At 61.6% G+C, this 23,984-nt stretch overlaps 6 protein-coding genes across 6 annotated transcripts; all 6 read left to right on the forward strand.

Annotated features, from left to right (window-relative positions):
- Positions 1-1,574: 1,574 nt before the first annotated feature.
- Positions 1,575-2,498, forward strand: DCS_02144 (uncharacterized protein; the record flags this gene model as incomplete). The annotated part of the gene is made up of 2 exons (XM_040799473.1): positions 1,575-1,874; positions 2,013-2,498. 2 exons carry the CDS (start codon positions 1,575-1,577, stop codon positions 2,496-2,498), a joined length of 786 nt encoding a protein of 261 aa, XP_040660356.1.
- A 3,066-nt stretch (positions 2,499-5,564) lies between these two features.
- DCS_02145 (uncharacterized protein) lies at positions 5,565-7,325 on the forward strand (the record flags this gene model as incomplete). Its single annotated transcript, XM_040799474.1, has 4 exons — positions 5,565-6,038; positions 6,286-6,695; positions 7,004-7,119; positions 7,192-7,325. The coding sequence occupies 4 exons, from the start codon at positions 5,565-5,567 to the stop codon at positions 7,323-7,325; spliced, it is 1,134 nt and encodes a 377-aa protein (XP_040660357.1).
- Positions 7,326-9,407: 2,082 nt separating this feature from the next.
- On the forward strand, positions 9,408-9,986 carry DCS_02146 (uncharacterized protein; the record flags this gene model as incomplete). Its single annotated transcript, XM_040799475.1, has 1 exon — positions 9,408-9,986. One exon carries the CDS (start codon positions 9,408-9,410, stop codon positions 9,984-9,986), a length of 579 nt encoding a protein of 192 aa, XP_040660358.1.
- Positions 9,987-12,812: 2,826 nt separating this feature from the next.
- On the forward strand, positions 12,813-13,496 carry DCS_02147 (uncharacterized protein; the record flags this gene model as incomplete). Its single annotated transcript, XM_040799476.1, has 1 exon — positions 12,813-13,496. One exon carries the CDS (start codon positions 12,813-12,815, stop codon positions 13,494-13,496), a length of 684 nt encoding a protein of 227 aa, XP_040660359.1.
- A 3,027-nt stretch (positions 13,497-16,523) lies between these two features.
- On the forward strand, positions 16,524-18,432 carry DCS_02148 (uncharacterized protein; the record flags this gene model as incomplete). The annotated part of the gene is made up of 3 exons (XM_040799477.1): positions 16,524-16,607; positions 16,686-17,085; positions 17,225-18,432. 3 exons carry the CDS (start codon positions 16,524-16,526, stop codon positions 18,430-18,432), a joined length of 1,692 nt encoding a protein of 563 aa, XP_040660360.1.
- A 4,153-nt stretch (positions 18,433-22,585) lies between these two features.
- Positions 22,586-23,267, forward strand: DCS_02149 (uncharacterized protein; the record flags this gene model as incomplete). Its single annotated transcript, XM_040799478.1, has 2 exons — positions 22,586-22,663; positions 22,743-23,267. 2 exons carry the CDS (start codon positions 22,586-22,588, stop codon positions 23,265-23,267), a joined length of 603 nt encoding a protein of 200 aa, XP_040660361.1.
- Positions 23,268-23,984: the final 717 nt, after the last annotated feature.

The raw sequence follows: 23,984 nt of genomic DNA on the forward strand, positions 1-23,984 counted from the left end.
AAAACCGGGTACAACATGGACACAAGCCCGCGAAAGACGGAGGGGAAGGCCAACTTTGAAAAATCGGCCCTCGTCATCAAGCCAGCAGCACAGCAGCACGGAGCCGGGTGATGTCAGCAGAACCAGGATCGAATCCCGGGTCGGCGTTTACTCCGGTGAGTCGTGCGTTGGCACGGATGCATGTTCATAGCGTCATCCAAGTCTGCCCTCAAAACATGGATTAGCAGAGCAGACAGAGGCAAGAGGAGAGGAAAGAAGGCAACGACATGGGCAAGGGGGGATGGCGCGTTTTGAGGACGAATTGTTTATGTCCAAGGCAACGGCAGGCTCCATATCGTCAGGAAGGACAGAATAGGTAGCAGCAGCACATTGAGGCGGTGAAGGCTCGACTCCAAGGCCCAAGGGGGTTCGTGTCGAGGGCCGAGTCGGGAGCCTCCAGGCGGCAGGGAGCGAGGAAAAGTCTGGCCGAAGCGTGACGAAGCCGACAGACAGCGATGGCCTAGGCAAAAGTGGCGGCGCAGCTGGCCGCCGACGGATCACCGGCTGAGCTGGAGCTGACGAAGCGGAGGGCGAATGGAGGATCGAAGCGGCGAGGCGGTGCGGCCTGGTCGACGGCTCGTCGTCGTGAGGGTTGGCGAGCGTCCTCAGGCCCCCAACCGTCAAGCCGTCAGGTGGGCAGTGAAGGCAGGGAGGCAAGGTGGCGGCAGGGGAAGGATGGATAGGCCAGGAGAGGGAAGGAGAGGAGGACAAGTCACGGCGGCAGGGAAAGGGCAGTCCGCCACTCCGAAAGCCAACAGAGGGCAGGAACGACGAGTGAAGCGGCCAGGGTGTAGACGAGATAGGCAGGCAGGCAGACAGGCAGGCAGGCAGGCTGGGCGAAGCATGGCCACGCTGAAAGGGAAAGGGCTGCCGCTGATCAGCCATTGCTCAACGCCGCTCTCCATTTCTTGCGGCGCCTCGGCGAGGCTCGTGCGTAACGATTTGTACTTGTACTCGACAGGGCACCATACGAGTAGTACGTGTCGTTGTACTTGTACACCAAACTCCGTACGGGTTCCCTACATGTACGTATACATGTAATAGTTGTATATTGCGCGTGAGCCATGACGAAACCGGCGAGGCTGCTGTAATTATTCTTTCTTTTTTCCCTCATGGGAGCAAACATGTATTAATCATAATCGTACGGATGTTGCCATCTCCGTGATCAGCGAGAAGGGGATCTCGATCTCCCGTTCAGGGCATGGCTCGACGAGTGAACACGGGACATGTATGGGTTGGGACGCGGAGGGAGCGGCCCGGTCGCCAGCATTCACCGCTCCGTTGCTCTACCGCTCGTCCACGTACACGCGCATGCAGAGCACGAAAAGGATCAATGTACACGACCGAGTCATTCACACCGTCGACGCAAGCTCGATGATACGCGCACCTTTCTGTTCGATTCACCGTCGGCGGGGATCGAGGCCGGGCTTGTCCTGATGCGTGATCCGTCGTGATGCTCCCCTGCTGCGGCATACCATGAACATGGCAGCACGTACGGAGCACGCAGAGCAAGGACATAGGCCCAGCCAATCCCTATGCTGCATCGACCGGAACGAGAGATGGCAGACGAGGCAGGAGGCGGATGCAGGGATGCGCAGGCAGCCTCGTCGTACGCTCCCCTCACCCCCGTCAAAGACGAGAGTGGCGACTGGCTCGAAGCACTCAACCATGACGGTGCCGCAGAGGTTCCGTTCGCTGCATCAAGTACATGCTCCGCGGCGACATGCCAGCCGCAAGCCCTTTGTGCCCATCATGCAGTGAGCGGCACGGAGTGCCTACATACTGCGCAGGTTGGGGGTGCGCCGACGACGCCTGCCGCGATGCCTCCTGCGCTCGTGAGCGAGCCCACGTGGCCCGGATGGCTAGCCTCCCGCGATCGGTCCATGAGCGACCATCGAGACGGCCAGATGGCGGCCAGCCTGTGCTGCGACGGCCCATATCGGCACCCTACGCCACTGTGCAGGCACACCTAGGAGCGACGAGCACGAGCACGAGCACGAGCACGAGACGAGCACGAGCACGAGCTCCGTTTCAACCGCTGTTCGGGAGACGGGAGGACGAAGAAGTCTGCGAGACGAGCGACGAGAAGCGCAGACGTCGAGGCGGAACACAAGGCGCAGGCGATGACGGTCACCGTCGAGCCGGTCGCCGAACTCGCGTCTCCTCGCCGAACTGGGTTCACCCCCCCCCCCTCTCCTCCCCCCTCCCCGTTTCCTCCCCTCGTGCCCCTCGTCTCCGGTTTCCTTTGGTCCACTCATGCTCGCCCCTCGCCCTCCCTCACGCTCCTCATCCTTGCGCCTCCAAGTGACGGCATCACGGCCGCGAGCGATGGCCGCCGAGATGAGCATCGCCGAGACGGTCGACACTCGATGGCTGTCGGTACGAGGCTGAGCGTCCTGGTCCTCGCTCTCGTACAGAAACGGCAAGACTTTGTCCCAAACGGGCCACGGCTGGGATGACGGCTGCGGAAGGCGGCTGCTGATGCTGCGGTGCTGCTGCATTTCGTGCGACGCTGGCCGTGTGCCCCTGCTCCTCCCGTCATCCACGCACGCACGCATGTACATGCATGTACGGCAAATCCTGGCACGGATGCATGGGCACAGGTATCAGCAAGTACCCTCGGCATGGAGCATGAGGACTGCTCTGGCGGGCGCGACGACGTCGGTACCTGCTACCGTGGCAGCTCAGGTGCATTCTAGGTACCATTACCACGACTTGCTTGTGACGGAGGAGCGACGACGAGTGACGATCAGCGCGCCGCCGACGACGACCTAGGCCGTCCACCTTGGCTTGTCCACCTTGGCTTGTCCACGTCGACACTGTCCACGTCGACACTGTCCCCTCGCACTCTCGCAGCGAGGGGAACGGTGAGCCTGGGTGACCAGGGGCGCACTCCCGGAACACGTTGCGCTTGGAGCGCTGCCCCGGCTCCTGAGAGTCTCGTACCCCTGGGACGAAGAAGGAAAAAAACGATGGTGGCGGCCTTCACGTTCCAGCTTGCACCCTGCCTGCCGGGCCGGGACATGCAAAATTGGTTGGCGGAAGTGCCGTGATTGCGTTCAATAGTGAGGCTGTCTGTAAAATTGTCTACCAGCACATGCAGGCACTGTATTTGTGATGCACAGTATCGGGAGAGAGGAGGAATGGTACCAGGTGCAAGCCCATGCCCGTACATGAAGTGCGTACGGAATACCACGTACCGAGTACCAGTGATGGTTGTATGAGTAAGAAATCGGGAGTCGGTGCAGGTAATACAGGGCCTGACATGCCACCAAGTACCGTACAAAGACCAGTGCATGTATTCCGTACCTACAGTAGCACTCTGTACGGAGTACTCTGTACAACTACATGCAAGCACCGTAAAGCTGTCATACCTTTGTACAAGTACGGAGTATACGAGGACAAACTGGATCGAAGTACACTGTATTTCCCCCAACTACAGCACATGCTTGCGCGTACGGAGTGCACCTAAGCACCTACCTGGTGCCTTTACACACCTCCATATTGCTTCTTCATATTTCGTCCGTTATGCGGTAAGCATCAACGGGAAAGGCAAAAAAATCCAGCAACCAACGACTCCCGTCGCATCAGCGAGCTAGGAGTAATCTTGTACACCGTCTTCTCGCGGCCAGCCTGCCCAACTGGCTCCGGACTGGTCCTGTCCTGGCCTGCCCAGGCCTCCTCTGCCCATGCCTGCTGTGCTCTGCTCTGCTCCACCGCCTGCTCTGCCCTGCTATGCACTGGCCTGCTCTGCCCTGCCCCCCCCCAGGCCTGCTCTGCTCTGCCTAGGCCTGCTTTGCTCTGCCCAGGCCGGCTCTATCCTGCTCAACTACGCCCAGGCCAGCTCTGCTCTGCTCTACCCAAATCTGCTCTGCTCTGCACTGCCAAGGTCTTCTCTGCCTTGCTCTGCCCTGGCCTGCTCTTCTCTGCCCTGCCTCGTGCCTCTGGCTGCCCATTTCTTGGTCGCACAGCCGCCGAAGCCGGTGCGCGCCGCTCGCGTACAGGCTCGGTAATCCTTCTTGGATGTCTGCAGGTGCCGTCGGTCGTGCGTGGCTCGTGCCGTCGAAAGAGGTCGACTGTGCCGCACGAAATCCATGCACGCCCCTCTCTGTTTCCACCCCCACGGTGGTGCCGGTGCGAGCTCTTGGTCTGGGAACGCGTTGCTGCAGGATCGGGAGTTCACCAGATGCAGCGCCCAACAGGCTGATGGGACAAAAGAGTACGGAGTACAGTATGCATCCTTGAAAAGTCCACAGCCGTCGCTCGACATGCCAAATTCGGCATTCAACAGGCCTGTCGTGCGCGGAACCCAGCACGCTGGAGCATCGTCCGTTTGCTGCACCCCCCCCCCCCCCCCCCCCGAGAATCGAGAGCACTCGTCAAATCACTGGACGTGCCACTTGATATCCCGAGGCGCAGGGAGGGAATGGCTGGCTTCGCTCTCGCTCCCTGCGAGGCACAGAAATGAATAAACGAGCCAGGGTGAGGGGTTGGCCTTGGGAATCAGGACGCAAGCCCGTTGGGCCTGATAATACAAGGTACTTGCAGCAATAGGAAGTCACCAAGCCTATGCCCGACTGCACTGCTAATATATCCTTAGGTCTTAGCTGGCGTTGTTTCCCTCACGTAGCGCATGCGAGTACATGATACTGTCAAGGCACGCCACCATCCACCTACTGCTACTTTTCATCGCCCCTTGATTCGCCCTCGCTCCCCTCTCCGAACGAGGTGAGTTTATCAAAGGACCATTCATCCACTCCTCATCATGATCAGCCTCACTCCGCCGAGATGGGAGCGTTGTTCAACCATGTCTAATCCGTACGATAGGAATCGTGAACGAAGCCTCTCTCCACCCAAGTGATTGTACCTCGCGAGAGAAGCATTTCCTCACCCAAGGGGCCGCAGGGATGCAAGATTTCACATCAACCAACGCAACGTATACCGCGAGCGAAGCGTTTCCGCGGGTGCGGTAAGACGGCATCGATGATCAATCAACGCGACATGGAGGACGGCCGATACCTCTCTTTTCTTGCACGCCGGTAGCGGCGGTATAAATGGACAGGTTGGCTCTCTACTTGCCACTGGCTGCTGGCTGGCTAGTTACCAGCATGGATTCGGAATGGTTTTGCAGCCAATATTATCGCTCCTACCACGACTTCGGCACAGACCAGCCAGCAACTGTCGCGGTGCAGTTTCAATGACAGGTTCGAGGCACTGCAGGGTCGTGCATTGACGAAAGAACAAACACAAAGCTGGAGAGGAGATGAAGGAGATCTACCTTTGCGGGCACCTGTGCCCTTCTTGTCCTCCTTGTCCTGCCTGCCGTGAAACTTCTGTTCGGACCGCTGTGAACCTTCTGCCGGTGCTGTGTAGGCCAGCCCGTAAACGACGGGAGGACGGGCAATGCCGGCACTTCTGGCGGTACGGGCAGGGCGGACGAGGGCATGTCCCTTGTCAAGTCATCATCTCGGATGTCGTCATCAGATTAAATTATTCCACATGTATGGAGTACGGAGTACTCCGTAATGTTACCATCTGTGACCCAAAACGGGCGATGCCCAGGAGTGCCATCATGCATGCCTGAGGCTGAGCCGGTACCCCGCCAGCTGTACTCTTCTGCTTGGTTCTGCCGAAACGGTCGAGGCTGTGCACGGCGGGCTCTCACCGTGCTCGCTTCTTCCTCGCTCGCCCTCGACACCCATTGGGGAAGCGAAGAAGAATCTTTCCCCTGGCCAAAGTCACGCATGGTCCGCTGGAGCGGCAGAGCTCTCTGGCTGCTGTTCCGAGCCAATGTGCCGCAGTCAGCGGATGGAGGCCGTCTCCTCGCCTTGTCGACCATTGTCGTTGTCGATCCGACACCCTCGACACCTTTCCCATGCCCGGCACTCGCAGTACGGCCCCCAATTACGTACAAACCGCCTCACTGCTCCTCGTTCACGTCCAGTCGACGGCACAAGGATCCGAGCTCCAGCTTGGCCGCCTTTGGCGTGGCCACCAAAGTAGGTGTTGCGTGCCGAGACGGGCACTCGACCCATACACTCCGTGCTGGGCCGTCATTTCATCTCACAGCTGGCTGGACGAGTCGTAGCTTGTCCTTGGCAGAACATCGGGTCCGAAACGGGCATCCAGTTGTACCTTGATCGACATGGCAAGGAATTCGACAGCCGCACCTCGCTTGCGATGTGCCTTCGGTTCGTCTCGTTTCATGCCGAGTACACCCTGAGGAATCCAATCGCTCGTTTCTAGAACGTGGCCATGCCGATCCCGCATCGAGCGCGTCACGACTTTGCTCGTGCCTGGGGCGGCCTGCCGCTGACCGCCAGCACCACGAAGCCGATGACGCCGCAGCAGGCAGCCGGCATCCTCCACGCTCCCACCATGTCGTCCGAAACCCCATCCGCCTGCCGTCGTGCACGGTGCGAGCCCTTGACGAGAGGAGCAACGCACCTCGGCTTGAGCCGAGCAGGCGTGTTTCATTCGGAGCCGCATCCCTGTCGCGAGACCGAACTATGGCGTTTGTCTCAAAACAGCCATCCGACTGGAGCGTCGGTCGCGTACGATGCCGAACACGGTGTGCAACCAGGTGCGGAGAGCCGCATGGGAGCTTTTCCTTCGGTCGTGGTTGCGACCTGCTCTCCGTCGGCCTCGACGAATCGGTATCCATCGAGAGCCGTCGGTCGCGGAGCACACCAACCTTGGCCCGCAACAACAGGGTCAACGGAGCCACTGGGACATTGCCATGGTAACGACTTCGTTCCCTGACGCTCTGGAGCGCGCGGAACAGGAAAGCTCGGCCGTGGAACGTGAAAATCTTGCTGGCTTGCCCGACCGTTTCGAGGCGTCCGATCCGCCAACCGGACGAGCGCGGCTCGCACAAGCCGGGTCGAATGACGCGTGGAGGAGTATAACTCCGTGACCGCCACCGAAATACTGGCCGCCGAGAAGAATGCAACGAACGAGCAAGGCGACAAGACTGGTCGGAGCACGTAGCCGAGGAGCCACGGCTCGTGCGAGCGCATCACAAGCCGGTGCATGACCATGCCACGGACCCGGCGATCTGGGAGGCCGGCGCTTCTCAGGGTTCGGGTAGCTGCTCGATCGTCAGACAACACACCCACGAGAGCGCGCCATCTGTGCCACGATGCGCCCCAGCCCGCTCCGAGCAGCTAGCCGCCGTCCTGCGGTGCCGAAGCGTCACACGGCAAGCAAAGCACAGCCCGCAGGCGCAACGTGCGACGGCGACGGAGAACGCACATGGCGACACGGCGAGCGTCGAAGGCCCATGAGCCAGGAGCGCCCAGATTCGATGACACATGTGCGAGGGCAACATCGGCGGCAAGGAGAGGCGCACGGAGCCATCACCGGCCATGACCAGTTTCGGCTATCGGCACCCATCAATCGTGAGAGTCTTTCCTACACTACGGAGCACAGCGGGCAATGTACGAGCGTGGAAGACGGAGTACATACTCCGCAAAGTGATTCCCTCGTCTCGTGATACCTCTCTCGCCCCAACGGCAGTTTAACCGTCGACAAACGAGCCATACCTTCCTTGGCCGAATGGCGTACCGAGTGCGAGCACAAGGAGCAAGTGCGAGTCTGTGCCTCGACAAGGAGCAGGTGCGAGTCTGTGCCTGAGCGCACGCCACACTTGACCTCGCTCCAATAGGAGCGCACACGTGGACCTGGCCACGTCCAGAAAGGGCAACTTTGCTTTCCACATTCACAAACGGAGCACATGTACTACGTGTACCCTCACGAGTACTTGTCGGTGTAAGCATTCCCTCGTACATGTACTCCGTACCTACCGACGGAGTACCACACCCATACACGCACATGCAGTACTGTGTACCTGCATCTACATACAGGGCGACGTGCATCCTCCGTATCGACAGCCATCGCGGCGAGCGGTTGGTCGCCTGCAGGTATCGGTACCCCATTCCTCTGTATCGATACCTACTCGAGTACGAGTAACTGTTCTGCACGATTGTACAAGAACTTGCCGAGTACGGAGTACGGAGTATTACTGCATGGACAGACAGCAACGGGCAAGCGTACCGTGGTGTGGTGCTCCCGTCTTCGGCGTCCACACTCCTCTATACCACTCCATACCATACCCAGGCTCCAACCCGTCGTCCAACGGCAGTCAATAATCTTCCAAACGCAGCAAGGGTGCCGTCGCCTCGTCTCCCCTACGAGCCAGCGGGCAATGCAACCCCCAACACGACACCGTCAAGCGTCGGCATCCCCCTTGCGTCCTGATTACCGAGGCCAAAGCCTCACCGTGGCTCCGTCATTCATTCATCTCTGCACCTTGCAGGGAGCGAGAGCTAAGCCAGCCATTCCCTCCCTGCGCCCCGGGTTATCGAGTGACACGTCCTCCACCGTCACCAGGGTCCGGTAGGTGGCACGACATGGACCGATGGCGGAAGACGATTCTCTCGGCCAACGAAATGATGGCACATCGGGCCTGCCACGACGCCGCCTCCTGCCTCGTCGCGATGCTGGACGATGGGATCGGCCGAGATCCCCCGTCCGTCACCCGAGAGAAGAGCCCCGTCCGTCCCCAGGCTGCGGTGGCACAAGTGCCGGCCTGCATGCATGGGGCCTGGGCGGCCGAGCATGGCGTCGGCGGGCGGAGGTGCATCCCGGCAGCGTCGGCCCCCCCCCTGCTCGCTCGCTCTGCTCACCCGAGCCTTCTGGCGGGGAGGCAGACGCCGTCCTCGCACCCGCCGCCGCCTGGCTGGCTCGCCGGACCCGGCAGGCAGGGACTGACTGACACCGACCCCCACCTCGGCCGAGCATGACGAGCAACCGTCGACGCGGCGTATCCTGCTCGGCCTGAGGAGGAAGCGGGTGAGGGTGGATGAACTGCGTCGGCGGTGCCCGCTTGGGAGGAGACGAGCCGGTCAGCAAGGGGGCCGACGGGGAGTCCCAGGCCTCCTTCGGGGCACGACAGCTTCGTGGCGCCGTGCGACGTCTGCTGGTCGCTGGGAGGCCATGACGGAGAGGCAGACCCTTGCCGACGACCCGTAGGTTTCCGTACGCGTCCATGCCCCGGCCGGTCGAGCTGAGATGAGAGCGCACCAGGACCGGCCACCCTCGCGCACGAGCGTTCGCGTCCGCACCCCCATGGCGTCCCGCCTTCGCCGTCGGTCCTCTCCTGCCTGTGCGACACAGGCAGCGGGCCCTCTGGGATTTTGATTAGGCCCGATGTGCACTTGCCCACCTGCGCCCGTTGGAGCGAGGTTCCGACACTCGAGAGCGGCGCCCCCAGGGACCCTTCTGCGCCGGTGCATCATGTGCCGTGCCGCCAACGACGACGGCGTGTCGTGGCCGGCGTACGCGAAGGGCAGTCCTGTCGCCTCGCCATGGCTGCCGGGATTCGCTCGCAGCTCGCTACCGACGCCGTCGACGTGCCTGCCAAGCCGGCCCGCTCGCTACGGCCGCCGGACAAGAGGGAGACTGCTCGGCGAAGGCGACGCGAGAGCCGTCGTGCCGACTCTGGTATAAGACGACCCGACGCCCCCGCCGATGGGTTGGTGCACGTTCGCGCAAGGCACCGTACCGTCTGCTCCTCTGCATTGTCCAGGCGTGGCATCGACGTTCCGACAGCACACTCTCGCATCCGGTGCGTGGCAAGCACAAGACGCCAAGCCAAGTCTTACCCGCCCCCTGCGCCCAGCAATCGCGGAGCACAGCGACGACCGAGCACTGCGTACCGCACGCGTACCGAACCTGGCCTACGTACGTACACTGCTCGTCCGTCACCACGCCGCATGTGGGCAGGTCGACGAATTAGTATCCACGCTTTCTTTTCTTGTGTCAGAGCGGCCCGTCCTGATTCAGACCGCAAGGCTAAGCGCGACCCCGGCCCACACTCTGGAGGAGCCGGTCGGCGACGGCGATTGAACCTACCGCACCAGCCGGCGTACATGAAGCGCGAGTAGTCAGGGCAGCCGACATCAACAGCGGGACCAAAAGAAAGCCGGCCGCCGACGAAGCAAGCCATTTCCCGCAAAAGAAAGGTGAGACACTAGCGATGGCTTGCGTCTACGGAGCCCACCTACCTGCACTTGCCAGAGGTGCTGATAGCTTGTTGTTGGGCCGAAGCCAGCAGCATCGATCGACCACGATCGTTTCGCCACGGTGGCGGAAACCTCGCGTGAGGAGAGAAAGGTAGCGAGCGAGAGACGGCTACAAGTTTGACGCGCGCTCGCCGGCGCGCTCGACCAACGGTACGATGCACGCTGGATGCTGCCCCGTGTTTGTTGTTGTTTTCACCTCGGATTCGCCGCCACCATCGGCTTTTGTTGGCGAGCGGGCGGTTCTGGTGGCGTGGCTGGAGTCGGAACGCTGGACCGGTCCTCGACATGCCGTTAGTGCTGGCAGTTCTGGCGACATTGGCGACTTGGCGACACGGCACCCCCCATGCTCTCGGACGGCGCCCAATGGCACCGCGTACGCACCGAGCACGAGAGCGAGGGCGCGGAAATTGGGCCGCGTTGCCTTTCGAGCCTCTGGTTGGAGCGTCAAGGAGACCGCCGTTGGCCTGCCCTGCTTCCCCACGAGCAGCATCATCCCCTCGCTCCCGGTACGAGCGTGAGCACGAGGGCGAGCGACCACTGTTCCGAGTCATACCCCACGATGGCGCTCCTGCGACGGTAGAGACATCTGCCTCGACAGACGGCGGGGTCTGCGCCGACGCGGTGCTGCGATGGGTGCTGCGCACCCTCCGGTGGACAGGACGCCGTGCTCGCATGCCTGCTGGCGCCACGGGGGGGCGACGCCGTCTGACTGGAACGCGCATCAGATTGTTGACGGAACGGGCAAGGCCTGCTGATGCAATCAGATCGACGGCGACGGCTGACTGCCGGCACGGTACGTGCTTGCGAGTAGTGCTCGTCCATCGCGTCGCATTGGAAATTCCGTCATCGGCAGTTGGGCGCTTCGTGCGGCAAGCTCAACGTCGCTCGACGAGGCGAGCCTTTCGGTGCCGCGCGGCTGGAAAGAGCAGAGACGGACGGTGACGGGGGGTTGCCATCGAGCGCACGGTGCAAGGCACGGCGGCGAGTCCTCGTGCACGGCATGCTTCACTCCGAACGTCATGTTGGAACGGCCCTCCAACGTCCGTTCAATTACCACCCTTCTCTCCACAGAGCATCGTCGTCCTCCACCACGCTCCACCGCACTCCGCAGCACTCCACCGCACTCCACCGCATCCGCCTCCACGGGGACCACAATCCAGCATCGGCATTGGGTTTCGCGGGGCCGACGGAGGGCCGACGGCTGGCACCGCAGGCACCGCAGGCACCGCGGGGGACAGGCGCCGCAGACGGGACAGGACGCGAGGTGCTGGCCGAGTGGCTGGCAATTGGCAGCCAGCCCGACGGACGGCCAGACATGCTGGAGCTCGGGCGCACCTTGGCGGCCCGCCCATGCTCCGCCAGCACCACGGGCCCACGGCCTTGAGCGCTGAACGGCATCGCCTGGCGATGGCAGTGGAGCCCGAAGCTGCTGCTGGTGCCGTCGATCCCTCGACGCTAGCGCTGGCCATTGCCGAGTGCCTGACGGTGCTCGTGTCCGTGGGACGACGGGCAAGCTCATGATGGCACATCCACTGCCCTGCCCGCGCTGCGGCAGCACGGTCCACTCACTACCGGCTTGGTGGCCCCGCCGCCGTAAGCCGGCCTGCCTCTGGGCGCTCTGGCTGGGCTGGCCAAGGCCAATGAACTGTGCAACGGTCACGGTGCCGCAAGCTGCTCCACCCCGACGTCCCCTATATGCACGCCCATGCCTCCGTCGACACCTACAGTATGCCTCTGTCGACACCTGTGCCTCCATCGACACCCATGCCCCCCCCCCCCTTTTACCCCGGCCTCAAGTGCAACACCTCACCTCCCTTACCGTCAAGCCGCGCCTGGGGTCGTCAGACGCTGCCAATCAGCCGAGCGCTAACTGATCTGTGGTAGATTCACACCCGGGGTAGGTCCTGGTACTCCGACGCATTTTCATCCCCATCATCCATACCCATCGACTGGACGTGCGTGCAAGTCCCGTCCTCCTACATGCCGTGCCACGGTGCAAGCACGCCGCAGGTGTATCTGTACAACGACGGACCCCCCCAACGGCCGCCATCCTCATGCCTGCATTCATCTCGTCCCGAGCCTTGCTTCGGTCGGAGCTGCTTCGCGCCGCGCATTTTCGGCTCCGCCGCACGTACAATATCGGACCCGGCATGGCCCCGTTGCTTGTTTGCACCGCAACAACCATGGCGCCGGAGCGAGGCTCCCCTTGATCCCCCCCCCCCCCCCGAGCACGAGCATGGTGGTGTACGGTGCTCCTCGTACGACGAGCGCTCAAACTATCCACGGTGGGCGTCGCTAGCGTGCCGTTCGTCCAAGCTCACCCCCTTCCGTCCGTGTCTGAGATGGCCATGATGGGATGGCCCCTACAAGTCGTTGCGCTGGCGCACGAGGGCACGCATTGCAGTGCAGCACCCTCCGCCGCCTCTCCGCTACTTCCGTCCGACACGCAGGACACCGCTGGATACGGGTACGAGCGAGCGCTTGTGCCGGGGGAGTGTCGTCCTCTGCGCTCCGCTGCCTCCCCGTCGCGCCCAGGGACGCAGCAGACGCTGCCGCACGTCATCGCTTCGCCCACGCCCCTCCAACTCGTCGCCTGGGTCGAGCAGGTCGTTGCCCGTCACCCTCCACGACCCTTGCAGCGTGCCTCCAAGACACCGACTCTTCTGAACGAATCTCGCATCGCCCATGATGGGAGGGAGCCCTGCCGGCGAGATGCATCATCCTTGCTCCTCTGCTGCCACCTGTAGGCCTGGCCTCGAACCCCGCGGCCGCCCCGATGGCCATCCGACGCCGCTCCCTGCCTACGCGTGCGTCTTCGTGCTTGTGCTCTCGCTCGTGCTGCTTCGAAAGGGCCGTCGCGGCATCTTCCAGCGGGGTCCCAATCTTTCCAGGGTCCTGGTCTCTGCCGGCTTGGGGAGCTGTCCAAAAGCAAAGTTCGCTCGGCCGTTGCCCATCCCATCTCGCCTCGCGCTCCCCCCCTCCCTCCCCTCCCCCTCCTCGTCATCGTCCCCGCGCGCGCGTGTCGTCTACGCCGACGTGCTGCCTCCGAGGGAGTACCGTACCCGGCTTCGTGCTGCCATTCGCAGGACATCACAGTCATGTCCGTCTCCTTTGGGCAGACACGACGACGGCCGCTTCCCGTCTTTCGTCCTCGCTCCTCCCGCCGACGCCCCATTGGCTACCGATATCACGTCGTGCATGCGCCCACGCCCTTCCCTCGTCTCGCCACGGCCGGCTTCGAGCCGCCGCCGCCGGACGCAGGGAATTCGTGATCCCAGTCCCCAAAAGAAATGCTTCCCGCTCGCTCGCCGTCCAACCCTCGGCCGCCCGCCTGATGCACGCCCCCCCTCCCCCGAGACCTTGCACGCTTGACTCTGCTCCATCTTGCCGGTCGTTCGCATCGCCTACCGCCCGGCGCCCGCGTCACCTCTGACGACCCGTCCCGCATCCTGTCGGCGTGCGCTGACCTTCATTTCCCTCCCTGCGAACAGATCACTCGCCTCGTCGCGCGAGCGCCTGCGGACCGGCACCGTCACCGTCCCACCCCCGCCGCCCGCAGCCGAGGACGGCTCGTCGTGGTGCTCATCGTCGGGTACGTCTGCTTCTGCCGTTGCCCATCTTCATCTCCCGCGGCTGCGCGATGCGAACCGTGCCCTGCCCTGACTAGCCGGCCGCGAAGGGGGCGTCGAGCGTAGGATGGGGCGGCGAGAATGCTGACGGGAGGCAGTTCGCTGGCACCTCCGCACGCTTCGTCACGCCGCGTTCCTCCGCCAGCCTCGGTCTCCCGAGACCTGACGGGCGAGGAATTCGTCACCCTTCCTCACCACCGAGCTCTGCGGCGGCGAGAAGCTGCCTCTTCGGCCCTTTGCGGCACCTGCCACGGCCGAGTCCTCGCCTCGAGCAGAGTCGCCTCTGCCCGCCAGATCGAGGAGACCCGTGCCGGCAGGGCCCTGCGGTGTTGCTGCTTTCCGGAGAAGCCATCGCCTCTCTTGGAATGCCACTTGTCTCTGCTTAGGATCGGGACAATCCTCCGCCACGACTAGGATCTCCATCGCGCCAGTAAGATCCCCCGAGGCCCATCACCTGTCTCACCCAAGCCCCCCCCCCCCTCCCGGAGGGGAAAAGAAGCAATCCTGGGGGCGTTGCCGACCGGTCTCCCCAGCATAACACCCGTCGCTCACCTTTTCTCACCTTCGTCCACCTCTGCGCACCGGTATAACCCAGCGCCCAGTACCCAGTACCTAGTTCCTAGCAGTTGGTAGGTGTGGCATTAGTGCCTCGCCGTCGTCGACGGCCAACAGGAACAGAGCCTACAGGCACAAAGCTGGTCGAGCCAATGTCCGGTCAGGGCGGCCGGCAGAGCGACGACGCAACTGAGCCCCCCCCCTGCGGAAGCGAAACGAGACGACGCGTGGCCCATGACTCGATTATTCGCCATGCAGGCAGCAATCCTGCAGGAAGCAGCATCGCCTCGCTTCATCGTCAATGTCGCAGTCCGGCGCCGAAAGGACGGACGAGGGGTGTGAGCCACCCATTCGGCCACAGGCTCACCGACTCGTTGATTGGATCGATCGATTCCCTCCTCCGTCCATGGCACGCGGAATGGGTCGACGATGTACTTGCGGAGTATGAGCGCAGTGTTCTGTACGACGCACCGCACCGTACGGCCACATGCCCGCCGCATCCGTTGGGCCGTATGCGTCCAAGATTTTTGCCTTTTCGATACGGAGCGACGAGCGAATGTGCCGATCGATGGGGAATATGAAAGCAGCCAAGGGATCGACGGTGCGAGATGATCGGTAGAGCGGACGGCAGGCGTACCACACGAACCGACGCAGCGTGCGCTAGACGTGCCTGGATGCAGACGCTAGCACGTCGTCGTTGGCTGCTCGCGCCGTTCGTGCTCCGTTCTGCCTGCCTGCCATGAAAGCACCAGTACTGTTAGGGGTACGGAGTACGCAGCAATGTACCGACCGTATTAATTGGATCGTTTCTCCCGGAGCTCGGAGCTCGGCAATGGTTGGCATCAAGCTTGGCCAGCGACCAGGCGAGGCCAAGCTTTTTGGTGGCACAACGCCGACCGTCCAGACCACCAGCTGGGGGCCGGGGTGATTTCTAGCGGGTGGATCGGCGCTGGGAACCGCTTAGCTGGCAGGTGACTTGCCCGACGCACGGCGGGCTTCGTCGCTTGCGTACCACAATTTCTAGCAGTAACAATTCCCCAGCACAACCCAATTGGAGGTGCCACCTTGGCATCTCGAATTAGCACCACCTACTACATGGATACCGTGGGCACCTAGTACCCATTACCGTAGTTGTCAAGTGAATAGGCTCCTACCCACTGAGGACACCGTACTCGTATGCACTAGGACAAGGACTCCCCCGACGCACAGAGTTGGGTTCCTCCTCTGTGCCGGGTCCAATCCGAGGAACTAGGCGTACGGAATCGAGCACTTGGAATCAAGTACGGTCAGTTATTGCGGAGAACGGAGTGGCACCAACAACCATAACGGTACTCAGTACCACTTGTCTTTCTTCTACTGCAGCATACTAATGGAAAGGTAGGTACTCCGTAGGTACGAATGTTTTGCCCCTTGACACGTGCGCGGGGGACTTGTGTGTGTGTTCGCACCAGGTTAGCAGTTGTCGGCACTCGTGCTCGTGTCGGATTGGGTTGGGCACGTTGCAACCGTACCTGTACGAGAGCGGACGAACAGCGACGGACAGGGCGCGGGCTCTATACTCCGAGCCAGTATTCTGTGCACACCAATTAGCGTCTTTGGAAACGAAGTGCAAGATACATTCTTATTCGTTGGCAACCCATATGCTGTTGCGACTACTCCGTACACTTACTGTACCTTACGTGTACCCTTACAACGAGTGCGCGTGCTTGTGCTACGCACGTTAATTAGTACCTACCAAGCAAGTACTATTGCCGTGCTGCATTACCCCGGAGGGCAGTAGAGTGTACCTAAGTACCTAGTACTTACGTGTAATTACAGTAATTACACTGTGCCTACTACTAGGTACCTAGTAGGTAAACAAGTAAATGTACAGTACATGAACCCCGTACATGCCGTAGGTGCACACCGCTAATAACACATGTACAGTATGTACTCGGAGTACAGAGTACAACGTACTTGTTTGTACTCCGTACTGTACGTTGTATCAAACAAGTCAGTACGGAGTAGTAGGCAGTACGGAGTACTTACAGTAAGTATGCTTGTGCGGAGTACTCTGTACAGCACCCCGTACATGTATTACGTACAGTTTGCAGTACCAGATTAATACAGTACAGTCCCAGTCAACTCGCCCGCTTCGACGGACGAGCGGCGGCAATTTCCGTGCCCCACGTGCATCGAGGCTGCTGCTCCCATGCTCCCATACACCCATGCTCCCATGCTCCCATCAACATGGCGCCTGCGAACCTTTTTCGGCACGACCAAGCTCGCTCAGCACTTCCGCCTCGCAGTCGCTGCATTCGTACGCGTTGCACGACCTAACGAACGGCACCTACGCCGAGACGAGGCATTTCGCACTCCAACTCGTACTCGGCTACAGACTGAGCACCAACCGCAACGACGGAACCGACCAACCGGCTGCCACGCACCTCAGCAGACGCCGCCGCAACGGACCCCTGGCTTGGTCGGCAGCCAGCTGACCGAGACGGCGAGCCCGCTAGGCCATCTGCGACGACCAGCCGCCCGCCGAATCACGACGATGCCATCTCGGACGGATGATGACGAGACCCCTCTGCCGACGCTGAATCACGCGGCCGCCTTTGCCGCCTTTGGCCGTTCCCATCTCTCCCCGTACGATGCCGCGCCACAGCATCAGCATCGACGATCTGCCACCCGCGACTTTGTCGACGGAACGGCCGTGAGGCGCATGGACGGCGAGCGCAGCAGGAGCCGGCGTCGCAAGAACATGTGGAAGAGGCTCATGTGGGTCAAGCAGTCGTGTGCGTGCCTCCTCCGACCTCTCTCCCCCTCTCCCCTTCTCCCCCTCTCCCCCTCTCCCCTTCTCCCCCTCTCCCCTCAATCCCCGGCTCCGGCCGGCGAGCCCGAGGCTGGCGTGCTGATGAGTCGGGCGCCTCGCAGACCCCGACAACTACACGGATCAGGCCACCTTCCTCGAAAACTTGCAGCGTAACCCGCGGCTCAAGCCGTACGATTTCTGGCCCCTCGTGGCGGACTCGACCGTCATCCTGCAGCACGTCTGCTCCGTCATCATATTCGTCATCTGCTTCGTCGGCATCTCCCAGGAGCGCGTCTCGCCCGTCTCCGTCGTGAGCTGGAGCAGCGTCGGCACCCTGCTCGGCTGGCTTCTCTGGGAGCGATGGGTCGCCGAGGAGGACGAGGACGACGAGCTCCACCACCTCAACACCGGCATCGTCACCGTCGTCGGGCGGAGCGGCAGCGGGCGACGGCGGGGACGGGCGGCGAGCATACGTCGGCCTCTGCCGCCGCACCCGCTGCGGACGTCGCTGTCGACGGCGCCGTCGCTGACGACCTCGGTCGCGGCCTCGGCGGCGCCCTCGGCCGGCAACTCGGCGGCGAGCTCCAGCACGAACCTCGACCGCGCCCTCAGGCCGCCCCGGTCGACGTCGGCCCTGGAGCTCGGCGCCCAGGGCCCCGCGAGGAGTCAGGAGGCGCTTCCGGAGCGCGGGCCGGCGCCCCCGGCCGAGGCGGAGGAGAGCCGGGCGCACCAGCGACTCGGCACCATCAAGTCGGCGCTCCTCATCTACTGCACCCTCCTCGGGCTGAGCCCCATCCTCAAGTCGCTGACGAGGTCGACGTCGAGCGATAGCATCTGGGCCATGTCCTTTTGGCTCCTCGCCATCAACATCTTCTTCTTCGACTACTCGGGCGCCGTCGGCGCGCGCTTCCCCGCCTCGCTGTCGACCAACGCGGCGCTCATGGCGTCGACGGTGCTCGCGAGCCGGCTGCCGTCGACGAAGCAGGTCTTCAGCCTCACGCTCTTCAGCATCGAGGTCTTTGGTCTCTTCCCCGTCTTCCGACGCCACATTCGCTACCGCAGCTGGCGATACCACGTTCTCCTCACCGTCGTCCTCGTCCTGGGGGCCGGCCTGGGCGTCGGCATCGTCCTCGGCGACGCCAAGGCCGGGAGGTGGCCGTGGAAGAGCGGCATGGTCGGCATGATGGTCGGCGTCGTCGCCGCCGCGCTCACGACGGGCGGCTGCAGCTGGTGGCTGATTGGGCTGCAAAAGTACAAGAACGAGATACGAGGGCCCTGGGATCCGGCAAGGCCAATCATCATGAGCAGGACGCGATGGGACGATCGATGAGGACGATCGATGAGGACGATGACGACGATGACGATGACGATGATGACGACGATGATGACACCGCCATACCAATGGGCTACCCTATACGTGCTGATGCCTTGAGGTTACCTGACGTGACGTTGGCGTGCCCCCGTCTGCGGAGCAAGATGCCACGGGGGAAATAGCAGCAACTAGACCTGCATGCAGTGCTGCGCGACGAATTTCGTTTCTCTCGCGCGCGAGTCGCATGCACCACTTGGCCTTTTGTTTGTCTCCTGGATCCGACGTCCCAGGCCGGCATGTCTGCCTGCCGATGCCCGTGATTCGGCGCCTGAGTACAGGGCTGGGTGTTGGGTCATGCGTCGCGGCCCCGAGCACGGCGGGCTCAGTCGTTCACCCATCAACCAAGCGGCTGCCATTCCTGACGGACGTGACCGCTGTTGGGCTGGAGTGGTGGTGGGACTTGTCCGACATGCCGTCGAGCCAAGAGATGGTCGATCTGCCAAGAAATTCGGCTCATGAGGCGGGGAATCCCATCAACCGTACAGAGACATGACTCGATGGCCATGGGTCAGCATTCCAGCGGCATCGCGGATGCCAAGGCACTTGGCTGAGCTCCCTGCATGCAGTCGCCGGGCAACTGTCGACAGCCAGCCAGGCGGACGAGGAGAGGCGGCATTGGGTGATGCTGCCTCGTGGGGCGTGGCGCTGGACAGTCGAGGTTGGTGCAAGGTGGAAGTATTCTAGAGCACACTGCGGAACGGAGTGCAAATGGCACACGTAGCTCACCATAATAATTACCTAATACGGAGTCCCAACCAAAGCAGGTGCCTGCCGGGAAGGCTTTACTCCTTCGCTCAATAATTACCCTGCACCCACCCAGTACCGAGTACGTGGCATTGGAGGACGTATCGAATGCCTTCTCGCTGAAGCCAATGTGCCGGTGCAGAGAATTGCTCTCCGGTTCCTCGCGTAAAGACTGCCGAAGACTACACCTGTCATGAGATACCAGCAGTCCTGGCGTGTGCTACCAAGGTAGTGACAGAGGATGCACTGAACCGAAATCGAGCGAGGCGCAGATGCATCACAGGAGCCATTCAACCCAATTGGAGCCGTTTGCTGGGTTGAAGGTGGTGTACCATTTGGATGCGTCACTGCTTGCTTCTCCATTGCATGAGATGGAATGATTTGCGGCAGCGCGCAAGCGAGATTTCATATGCTGTACGGAGTATTGCTAGCACGGTTCGTCTTTGCCCTGGCACGCACCTAGGTTCGTCTTTGCCCTGGCATGCACCTAGGTGGAGGAGAAATACCCGTCTATAATTAGACGTGCTGCACTGCAGGTGTTGGCGGGCTCCATTCTCATCGCCGCAGGGTGACTGACCAACTCCAAGGCCGTGACATGCATGGTGCAAGCTCGGTGGGCTCGGGAACTGGTGGAGTCGGATCTGTCGTGGATGCTGGATGTAGGGTGGGGATGGATGGAGATGGATATGATGCTAGGAGATGGAGATGATGCTTGGCGATGCACCGCTCACCGATGAAGTGGGGGAGAAAGCACATGTACAGTACTTAAGTATGTACTTACTTGCAGTAATTACGCTGTAAATCGAATGAACTTGCAAGTAATTACTTGCCATGTTGAGCGTGCAGGTAGGTGATATGAACACCTACTTACACGTGTTCCTCACGGTTTGGATACTTTCGTGCCATCTGTCGGTCGGTAGGTGCAGGCCTGATACGGAGGTTTCGGTGGTGACTGCCAACGGCAAGTGGCACGAGTCCTTGCGTCGCAGCAAATACGGCAGTTCGCACGACTGCCACTGCCAAGGTAAAACCAAGGCACTCCCCAAGTGCCTTGTACCTTCCTCCGATCTTCATGCACGGACAGTAATTACGCCGCAACCGGTGAAGTGCTCACGCACACTTGCCACTCACTGCAGTGTTCATGGACGAATCATGATGCGAGCGCTCCGTTATTTTGTCCGCACTCGTGGCTGCCGCGCGGACGGTGCTCCTTGAACCGGGCAGGTACGAAGCGCGCAAGAGTTGCCAATGACGGGCTCGGCCCACCCATGCCCGGACCAAATGTGGCCGGGCGACGTTCTATTGGGGGGATTGTGCCCGCCTGCTTTCCACCTGGACGTCATCACGAGAAGGATGGAATTGAGACGTCGAAGAATTTTCAGGATTCTCACCGGCAATGGCTCGGCCTGGACACATGTGCACCGTGCGGTGCTATACGTACACCTAGATGCGTGTGGAGTGCCAACCGTGGCACCCGTGAGCAGGTGCAGACGGACAAATGCAGCACGTAGACTTGTACGCCTACACCACCCACTCGACCCGTCTGTTCCTCGCATCCCCGAGGCCTCGGGCGGCAAGTTACACGTACATGCGCAAAAGGGGCAACGATGATATAATGTGGACGTCAGTGGGTTGCATTGCGCACGCCATGAAGTCATCATGGCAACCGTACTCCGTACAGAATGCTGCCTTGCCGCAAATACCAAGTTCGTCGGTACGTGCGCTCCGCACTGGCGTCACGATACTGCATCCACTTGGGCATTGCAGTGCCGTGCTTGCGGCTCCATGTGGTGCTCCGTACACGTCGGGATGATTTGGCCGCTCCCCCCCCCCCAGGTTGTGAAATTGATTCGCGTCCTGGAGAGGGCACGGCTTTGGGTCGACGCAGGCCGCCTCCGCAGCCATCGAGAAATAAAGTTGCACGACGACAAACAAAACGAGCCAGGTCGATGGACACCGCACCGGCTGAGCAGCCGTGGCTTCCAGCTTCCAGCCGTGGCTCCCCCTCCTTGCCGGGCCACCACCCCCGACGCAGGTGCAAGCCATGCAATTCCGCCCTTCCAAGACAGGCGCCGTCTGTTCGCAAATAAAACAGGGCAGTGGGGACCGAATACATGTGCGAGTATTGATTGGCACCAAAAATTTCTTCGAGTCGTTACCCGGGCACACGGTAATCCCATTTGCCGTGGAGAACGTGGCCGGAAGGTAATCCAGGCCATCGTGCCTATGCCCCTCTCCGATGCGGGCACGCATGAGATGAGGGAGCAGATATGTGATGGCGGAACCGGCATGGCATGAAGCGTTGCGACCGTTGCGGCCCGCACCACCTGCTGAGCCAAGTCGGACCGTTGGCCGGCCAGTGGCAAGCCAGCTGGACAGGCGAGACACGGCCGTAGGAGGGGAAAGGGAGGAGAGTGGTGCTTGTGCGCGCGCGAGGGGAGAAAGGGGGCGCCCGCTTGGCTGGCGAGGGAGGGAGGTACGTAAGTATGTGCGTGCAGGCGGTGTGTAGCGTGCGTACGTGTGCAGCGTTAGGTGCACACCTACTGCTTCTCGCGCCACCGGCCGCGACACATTACAGGTAATACATGTTCTACTCCGTACCCCTGCCTTAGTTGGTGGCTAGGACGTGTGCAAGTGCGTGTGCCAAGTGCGTGTGCTTGCTCCGTACCGCGGAGCTAGATGCACAGGCACATGTACCGGCACACACCCGTGCACACCAAGGTGTACCTGTTGCGAGGGTCGAATGGAGTCTCGTCGGAGGCGTCGGTTGGTCGGGCGCCGCCAGGTGATGTCACTTGGGCAAAGTCCACCTCGGATCGTCGCCCCCGCGACGACGGAGGCGCAAAACCGGGGCCTCGTTCCTTTTGTCATTTTGGCATTTTTTTTGACCTCGGACAACAACGGCAGAGGCACGGCAACGGGCCAACGGCAAAAGCCCAGCCAGCTTCGGCCAGCACGAGTACGGCAGCCGTACCGCCGAGTGCTCGGGCGACCGAGTACCAGTACCTCGTCGAGCCGGCACCTGCCCGCCTCGCTGCTCGTACCGGGGTACCTCGCTTCACGTTCTGCACTTGAATCCTCTACGTACCGCCGCCGCACGTACGTACTCCGTACATGGAGCAATAATTCGTTCAGCTCGACTTCCAGAAGATGCCCCTTGCCGCCGCCATTCATAAGAACCCTTACCCTCCCTCTCGCTCCTCGGGCTTTCCTTCTCCCCTTCATCCCCATCTTCTTCCTCGTCCCATCCGCGTCCTGCATCCGTGCTCCTACACAGATCATCGTACCTCATCCGCCGACTCGCAACCGATCCATCCATCCATCCACTTCCCCCGTCGCTTTTCACCTGCAGTCCAAGTCCGTCACGATGAAGGCCACCTTTGCCGTTCTTGCTCTCGCCGGTCTCGTTGCCGCCCAGAACTTCGATGGCCAGCCCGCATGCGCCGTAAGCCTCCCGCAATGCCCTGCCTCCCGCCCGCCCAACACCCGCACCTCTTTTGGCTGACTTGTCGTGTCGTCACCAGCTCAAATGTCTCCAAGACGGCATCCCCAAGGCTGGCTGTGAACTCACCGACATCAAATGCGCTTGCCAGAAGCAGGCTGAGATCCAGGCCGCCGTCGCCTCGTGCGTTCTCGGCGCCTGCACGGCCGATGAGGCGACCAAGGCCCAGGCTGCCGCCGCCGCCGCCTGCGCCAACGTGACGGGAGGCAGCTCTGGATCGACGACGACATCGACGTCGACGTCGACATCGCAAACGACGACCAGCAGCGCCACGACGACGCCGACGACGACGAACGCATCGGCCACGACAAGCCCAACGACGACGGGCGCGACGACGGGCGCGACGACGGGCGCGACGACGGGCGCGACGACGGGCGCGACGACGGGTACGACCAAGAGCTCGACATCGACGTCGCGCACCAGCACGAGCACCGGCACCGGCACCAGCACCACCAGCAGCAACATCGCCACCGCCACTGGTGCCGCCGGCGCCGGTCCCGTCGTTGGCGCCCTCGCTGCCGTACTCGCCGCTGCCGTTGCTTTGTAATCCTGCCCTGCCGCGGCCTATGTACGTGGCAAGTCCATAATGGGGGACGTGGTGGGCTTGGGGTTGTCCGGTGAGAATGGAGACAAGATGATCATACGTCATGGAGAAGGAGTAATATCTTAGTGGATCCCGGGTAAAGGGGGGCCGCCGCTTTAATTAATGAATGACACTAATCATCAACATCGAACCCGAGTCCAGCCTGTAATCTCTAACGTCTACGACAATGCGCATGCGTTCATTGTGAAGTGATTCCATCCCCCGCGTCATTCGGCCCACCCAAAGACGAGCAAAAGTAGCCCAGGGCCACCCACCCTTGGTCGCTGGAAGACCAACAGTCGTCTCTCAGCCTGAATGAGACAGGCCGCTGATGTTGGGCAAAAGGCAAGTGCCATAGGTGCGAGGAGGTATTGTTCCTGTTCCTGTTCGGCCTCCGCGTCCATCCTCCATCCGGAACAGGCCTGTGAGGTGATGACGGAGGAGGAGGAGGCATTGGAAGCCAGCCTTGCGACAGGAGTCCAACCATCAAGGAAGCATGTGTGCGAGCGGCGTATGTGGGCCCAGCAAGCAAGCGAATGAGTGGTGCAAGTATCTATGAAAGGACGGATGACGCTGGCCTCGAAGACACATCCTAATCCGAGCAATGACAATGACGTCGAATGGCTCGTGTTGGTCGAGATGCTGGCAATGGCATCCGTCCCATCATCGTCCCTGTCCTTG

The sequence above is a fragment of the Drechmeria coniospora genome, chromosome 01, assembly GCF_001625195.1.
Source record: "Drechmeria coniospora strain ARSEF 6962 chromosome 01, whole genome shotgun sequence".
In the NCBI taxonomy this organism is placed as follows: domain Eukaryota; kingdom Fungi; phylum Ascomycota; class Sordariomycetes; order Hypocreales; family Ophiocordycipitaceae; genus Drechmeria; species Drechmeria coniospora.